The sequence below is a fragment of the Pangasianodon hypophthalmus genome, chromosome 12, assembly GCF_027358585.1.
Source record: "Pangasianodon hypophthalmus isolate fPanHyp1 chromosome 12, fPanHyp1.pri, whole genome shotgun sequence".
Taxonomy (NCBI): Eukaryota; Metazoa; Chordata; class Actinopteri; order Siluriformes; family Pangasiidae; genus Pangasianodon; species Pangasianodon hypophthalmus.
The window spans coordinates 1,678,773-1,686,272 of NC_069721.1; the positions used below are offsets into that span (position 1 = coordinate 1,678,773).

At 42.7% G+C, this 7,500-nt stretch overlaps 1 protein-coding gene across 2 annotated transcripts in view; it reads left to right on the top strand.

Moving 5' to 3' along the window:
* The window catches only part of drosha (drosha ribonuclease III), a 57,296-nt gene that overhangs the window by 14,089 nt on the left and 35,707 nt on the right, over nucleotides 1-7,500 (top strand). For both annotated transcript variants that reach the window (XM_053238548.1, XM_053238547.1), the window contains exons 14-19: nucleotides 721-820; nucleotides 3,666-3,773; nucleotides 4,234-4,341; nucleotides 5,566-5,704; nucleotides 6,090-6,150; nucleotides 6,267-6,326. In XM_053238548.1, the coding sequence (XP_053094523.1) occupies nucleotides 721-820; nucleotides 3,666-3,773; nucleotides 4,234-4,341; nucleotides 5,566-5,704; nucleotides 6,090-6,150; nucleotides 6,267-6,326 (576 nt within the window). The remainder of the gene's footprint in view (nucleotides 1-720; nucleotides 821-3,665; nucleotides 3,774-4,233; nucleotides 4,342-5,565; nucleotides 5,705-6,089; nucleotides 6,151-6,266; nucleotides 6,327-7,500) is intronic.

Sequence of the window (7,500 nt, forward strand, 5' to 3'; positions counted from 1 at the left end):
AAAGAGGTTGTTGCTGAGACTATGAAACAATATAACTCATAACAGTGTGCTCTGATTGGCTGAGAGCAGTACAGTGTGCTCTGATTGGCTGAGAGAACTACAGTGTGGTCTGATTGGCTGAGAGCTGTACAGTGTGCTCTGATTGGCTGAGAGCTGTACAGTGTGCTCTGATTGGCTGAGAGAACTACAGTGTGGTCTGATTGGCTGAGAGCAGTACAGTGTGCTCTGATTGGCTGAGAGCTGTACAGCGTGCTCTGATAGGCTGAGAGAACTACAGTGTGGTCTGATTGGCTGAGAGCAGTGCAGTGCGCTCTGATTGGCTGAGAGCAGTGCAGTGCGCTCTGATTGACTGAGAGCAGTGCAGTGCGCTCTGATTGGCTGAGAGCAGTGCAGTGCGCTCTGATTGGCTGAGAGCAGTGCAGTGCGGTCTGATTGGTTGAGAGCAGTGCAGTGTGCTCTGATTGGCTGAGAGCAGTACAGTGTGTACTGCTGTGTTACACTGATGGTGTTCCTCAGGGCTCAGTGCTTGGCTCGCTCCTTTCTTACACACATTTAACGATGTTTAATGATTATTTTTAATACTGTACACTCAACATACTGGAATTTGTAACGATAATAAACAGTTATTGGCAAACAGCGTTAGACCTTCATGAAATAATATGTTTGTGTGTGAAATATATGAATTGTGTTTGTAACGAATAAAAATGTGAATGCCTGCAGATATCAGAAACTGTGGAAAAGCTACGTGAAGCTGCGCCACCTGCTGGCTAACAGCCCCAAAGTGAAGCAGATCGACAAGCAGAAGCTCACACAGAGAGAGGTCGGTTCTTTCATTTCTCTGTGTGTGTGTGTGTGTGTGTGTGTGTGTGTGTGTGTGTGTGTGTGCGTGTGTGTGTGTGTCTAGTCTAGTTTATTCCAAACCCATAATGACCTGCTGTTGTTCTGACCTCCTCACACACACACACACCCTCATTAGAGGGATGCTGTGTGTGTTCTGGCTGATGTGCTAAGTAGACCTGAACCCTAGCAATTGGGATGCAGCCCTTGAAGTTTTAAGCTGTGCGGCTAGTCATTAGCGCTAAGCTAGCGAGACGATAAGGTGTGCCCCCCAAACCCCCCCCCCCCCCCCCCCCCCCCACTGAGAGAGCTGATGTTCACTTGTACTCGTTTCAGCGACTCATTGTTCCCTCACACTCCGCAGGTACACACTAGTTGCTGTCTCCAGAGGCCCTGTGTGTGTGTGTTTGATGCCTCAAACTTCGATTCATGTCTTTGTTCTGATTCCCTAACTCCAGTCCCAATCCTGAGACTCATGGGTAATTTACACACTCCCGCTGACAGCCAGAGCGAACAAACAGAATGAGCGGCTGAAGGAAGTGTGACGGGGTGGTGGGAGGTGTGACAGAGCAAGATTTTGAAATCTCTCTGGTAGAAAAAAAAACCACTCGTGGAAGAACATTTTACGTATTAATCTCACTGATATCGTATATCTTTCCAATATGTTCCTCACTTAGTTCTACTCATATTCTTAAAAAAACGTACCAACATCTGACGCACGCAAAGATATTCACAAGCGTGGAGCGGAGAAGTTGACCCTGTGTGTGAGCAGTTCACTTCTGCGAGCACTGAGCTCTGAGGAGTTCGTTACCGGAAGCACATGACCGGCTAGGCGAGAAGTAACGTAGCTAGCTTAAGCAATATTTATTTAAAATCGACTCGCTAACATTATAAAGAACGAGTCTACGCTCAACTTTGTATCAAACGTGTACGCTATCAGTTAACCGTTAACCATCGCTCTGACTTACGAAGGAAATACGTCAAGATACGGAATCATCAGGTCACACCTCTCGAGACGTTTCTTTGGCAGCGTTAAAAGTTATATAACATGGAAAGTTATGTAATCATGGCATCAGGAGTTTAACATATTTTAACCTTAAGCCTGTTTGCCTCTGCGTGGAGGTTACGACTTGCCCATAGAGTCACGGAAATGATTAATGGTACACGCAAGCGATCTCTGTCAGCGACGAAGAACCTAGCGAACCTAGGTGTGCAGAACACACACACACACACACACACACACACACACACACACACAGAGGAAGGAGAAAATCCTATTGTGTAATGTAGGACTGTGTAGGTGGAAATGCTGCAGGGGATCAGAGTGTGAACAGCGCAGATCATTGTTCTGTATCGGGCTAAAATTACACCCTGTACCTGTTAGCTGTCCCGTTAACATCATCTCCCCGGGCTAATGATGCTAACTCTGAACGGCGTTAAACATCCAAATTACTGCTAATGAGTCTTAAATCCTCATTACCTGATGGCTGCATGATTTAGATAGCTGTCTGTGTGTGTGTGTGTGTGTGTGTGTGTGTGTGTGTGTGTGTGTGTGTGCGCGCTAGGGATGATGCTAGTCCAGCTCCCTTAATAGATCTAATACAGTCTGTGCGCACGTCCGTTCTGATTGGTCCACCACTTGGACACTTCATGCTGACAGTAACATGGAAAATTAGAAACATCTCGTTTCTTTCATGACTCAGTATCAGTTGAACTTTTCCCACCATTTCATTCTGTCCTCTGTGTTTAGCGAAACCGCGCAGAAAAGCTTAAGAACTGCTTTTCGTCTGTTTTGTGAATCCAAAGATTCCAAAGATGAGAGCGAAATTTAGACTTTTGGGTTGTTGGGTTTGTTTGCACATAAAGTTTTATGGATTGGTCTGTCTGTGTCCTTCCGAGATTCTCGTTAGTCCAATATCTGAACAGCTGAATGTCTGAATGCGTGTAGGATTTATATTATATTATTTATATTATTATCGTAACCAACAGATGGTGTGGAGTTCTACTTGCTCCAAATCTCGAGAACTCGTGGCATTTCTGCAGCGCTACAGCTCTGTGCTTTACGAAAAAAAAAAAAACTCGCTGGATTCAAAGTCGAACTTGCGAGCGTGCTCCTGTATCCACTGGATTCATAAGATACGTGTTTTTTCGAAACGTTAAGTAGATAACGAAGTCGATCAGGCTAGCTTACTGTTAGCGCACTTGAACGCTGCATTTATTTGCGTTTATTGTGTACGTACGTTCTTCGGTGCTGGCCATGTGGTCCTGCAGTACACAAACCTCTCACTTTACACTTTACACTTTTTGCGTACGAGTTTTGCATTGTAACATCGGAGTACGCAGCTACGACATATCACTCAAAAATATACCAAAAGTGTCTTCTTTTATTCCCCAGTAAAATGGCAGATGAGCACATGAATCTGGAATGATGGACAGTTGCACACATCTTGTGAACTTTTTGATATTAACAGACCCCCTGGAAGCCCCGCCCCCTTCCACGCATCTCACATTTGCAATCTTTCGGCCGGTGTTCTCGTCTTGTCAGTTGTCCCGCTTGAAAGTTGCGCTGACGCGGCGTCCTCGCTTTCCGTCACGCTTTCTGTCATTGGAGAATAGTTTGAGTTTGTTAGCGTGAAAAAATCTATGAGTGTGTGTTTGATTTAGCTAACATTATCTAATATTTACGCACGTACATAGCTAGCTATGGTTACTGTAAAGCCCCGTATATACACAATGTCCAGTTTCTACCTTAGACAAGTGATTTGTGAAAGGACTATATTGAAAGTGTGTGTGTGTGTGTGTGTGTGTGTGTGTATGTGTGTATACAGGAAGCTCTGCAAAAGATCAGGCAGAAGAACACGATGAGGAGGGAAGTGACGGTGGAACTCAGCAGCCAAGGCTTCTGGAAAACCGGGATACGATCCGACGTGTGCCAGGTACACGCTCACGCAGTTCCGCTACTTTTTTTCCCATTTTGTTAGCGTGTTTACGGTAGGCGTGCTACTCCAGCACTTACGGTAGTTTTTTAAATTATAATCGATAGTTTCAGTGTTTCTGCATAACGTTGAAAAGAAATCTAATTACACACACACACACACACACACACACACACACACACAGACACACACACTTTCTCTAACACCTAGAGAACCTAGAACAAATGAAAAATGAAAGAGACAGAAATCCAATGCTTGTGTTTTTCTGGAAATTAATGTGTGTCAGAATGAAAAGTGTGTGTGTGTGTGTGTGTGTGTTTCACACTTTGATCTATCTCTCCATCAGAAGACCTCTTAATAAATAATGAAGAGCTGATTGAATTCTCTCTTCTGTCTTGTTTTCGATTGTCTGTCTGCTCAGTAATCTGTGTGTGTGTGTGTGTGTGTGTGTGTGTTACAGCACGCGATGATGCTCCCGGTTCTGACCCACCACATTCGGTACCACCAGTGTCTGATGCACCTGGATAAGCTGATAGGTTACATGTTTAAAGAGCGATGCCTCCTGCAGGTGAACACACACTTTTAACTTGTTTTTTTTTTTTTTTTCTTTCTTCCTTCCTTCCTTCCTTCCTTCTTTCTGTTCCCTTCCTCATTTGGTTTCACCCTGGTTTCCTTCCATCTGTTTTTCCTTCCTTGTTTCCGTCCTTCCTCTTTTCTATCTTGTTTTTCTACATTATTTCAATAATTCCTTCCTTGTTTCCTTCCTCATTTTCTTCCTTCCTTGTGCCTTTCCTTGTTTCTTTCTTTCATTTTTTTTTCATGTCTCATTTGTCTCTTTTTCCATTTTTTTCTTTCCTTGCTTCCTTCCTTCCTCTTTTATACCTTGTTTTCTACATTGTTTTTCATGTTTCCTTCCTTATTTTCTTCCTGTTTACTTCCTTCCTCTTTTCTTCCTTGTTTTCTACATTTTACTTCATTCTACATCTTTCGTTTCCTTCCTCATTTCTCTTCTTCCTCGTTTCTTTCCTTCCTCTTTCTTTCTTGTTTTCTACATTGTTTTAATAATTCCATCCTTGTTTCCTTCCTCACTTCCCTCCTTCCTTGTTTCCTTGCTTGCTTCCGTCCTCTTATATACCTTGTTTTCTACATCATTTTTCATGTTTCCTTCCTTGTTTCCTTCCTTTTTCTTTCCTTCCTTGTTTCCTTCCTACTTACTTCCTTCCTCTTTTCTTCCTCATTTTCTACATTTTACTTCATTCTACGTCTTTCGTTTCCTTCCTCATTTCCCTTCTTCCTTGTTTCCTTCCTTGTTTCCTTCCTCATTTGTTTCCTTCTCCAACCTTTCCTTCCTTGTTTCCTTTCCCACTTCCCTTCTTCCCTGTTTCTTTCCTTGTTCCCTTCTTATTTTTTCCTTCTTTGTTTCTTTCCTTGTTCCCTTCTTATTTTTTCCTTCTTTGTTTCTTTCTTTGTTCCCTTTCGTATTTTCGCTTGGATTCTTTCCAGAATAAATATTACATTGTGTGTTATTAAATATGACCTTCCATTTTGTTCTCTTCTTTTCTTTTTAGTGCCTTTTTTTCTTTCTCATTTCTTTTCTCTGACAGTTTTTTTTCCCCTCTCTCCGTTCTCTCCGTTCTCTCCTGCTCCTCATCTGGCCAGGGTTCAGCTTCTTTGTTATATAAAAAAAACCATTCATGATGATAGACAATTGAGTTTTTTTTATTTTTTAATTTTTTTATTGTTCGTTTTGTTTGTTCTCTCCATCCATTCCTGCGTTTCTTCTCGTCCTCAGCTGGCCATGACTCACCCGAGTCATCACCTGAACTTCGGGATGAACCCCGATCACGCTCGTAACTCTCTGTCCAACTGCGGGATCCGTCAGCCCAAATACGGCGACAGGAAAGTCCATCACATGTACATGAGGAAAAAAGGTTTTTATCACTCCGTTTTTTTTTCCTCAGTATTTTCTTCTGATCATTTCTTTAAACACTTTTTCTGCGGTTTCTTTTTCTCTTTCCTTTATTTTAAAGCTTTATTTTTTTTTTTTGTTTATTTTAAAGTTCATATTTCACACTCTTTGTCTTTTATGCTGTTTCTTTTTTCTTTCTTTTTTTTTTTTTTAATTCTTTTGTAAACTTTTTTTTTTGCACTCTTTTTTTTAACCCTTTTTTCTTTGCTATACATTTTATACTTAATCTTTTTTTTTAGCACTCTTTTTTTTTAAATATATTTTTTTCCACTTTTCCACTATCTGTTCTTTCTTTTTCTGTTTTTTTTTTCCCCCCCACACTCGTTTAATATTCTCTCCTCTTTCAGGAATTAACACGTTGATTAACATCATGTCCCGGCTGGGTCAGGACGACCCCACTCCTTCCAGGTGACTATATTTTTCTTTTCTTTTGTTTTTTTTTTTTTTCCTTTTTTAACTTTGATCCTGTGTGTGTGTGTGTGTGTGTGTGTGTGTTATTAAATACGTCTCACTCTCTCTGACAGGATTAATCATAACGAGCGTCTGGAGTTTCTCGGTGATGCTGTTGTTGAATTTCTAACCAGGTGAGTGAGTGTGTGTGTGTGTGTTTCTGTCCCTCTCTCTCTCTCTCTCTCTCTCTCTCTCTCTGTAATTGTTATGCTGATATTTTCTCTCCGTTTAAAGATCGAAAGTCTCCATGACAACCGGTAATTAACCGACCAGAGACGTCCAATAGCGCAGAGTCTCTAATTACAGACGCTATTATTAAACCAGAACAACACGTCATACACACACACAGACACGGAAACACACGTGACCTCTAGCTCTGTGTTCCAAATAACAGAGCTTTAACCTTAGACTTCACTCATCTCATGTATGTTTGGAGTGAATTATGGGTAAAAATCAGGGAGCAAGTGTAACAAAAGGGCTTGACTGATAGCGTTCGAGAGTGTACGCTACACCTCCTGCTAACTCTACACTAACTCAGGAGGAGCTTAGCAAACCAGCTAACGCAGCCAGGTGGGTTTCCCTCAATATACTGCCCACTGCTGAGCTCAAGACGTCAGTCAGACGGCTGACACGCACCACATCTCCTTCCCTGTTGGGTAGGCAGTCTCCGTGTGTTTAATGTTCCTCCGTTCTTGTGGTCGGCTGTCAAGTTCGCTTGGCGCCGTAATCCAAAGCTTCGGCTTTGACCGACTGACGAACCATGCTGCAGGATTCCTGCTTCCGCCTTGGAAGCCAAGCATGAACCCCAGCTATATTCCCTCTGCCTCAGCATTGACCATCTTGGGTCAGATGTCTTTTGTGCTGACTGACCCTGACCCTGACCCTGACCCTGACCCTGACCCTGACCCTGTCCCTGACCCTGACCCTGACCCTGATCCTGATCCTGACCCAGACCCTGACCCTGACCCTGATTCAGAGTTGAATCTGACTTAAGTGCTGCAAACTAAATCACCATAGAGTGGTGGAATCAGTAGAGTAGGAAGATGGGAAAGCAATTGGAGTCCTCGGTGGAAGCTTGAACACTTCAGTAGAGTCTTGCTTATAGCCCGAGAGCTAATTCTCTCGCTACTATTCTCTTATCCAAGGGGACACTATGTCTATGGCTGTGTCTATGGCATTTTCAGATCCAGAACTGAATCTGAATTGAATCTCTGCCAGCTTGCTTGCACCACTGGCAGGCTTCAGACGGGCCATTTGTTTATAGTTGGTGGTCATGTAGCGTAGTAGTATCTCTGTTGTGTAAAGCAC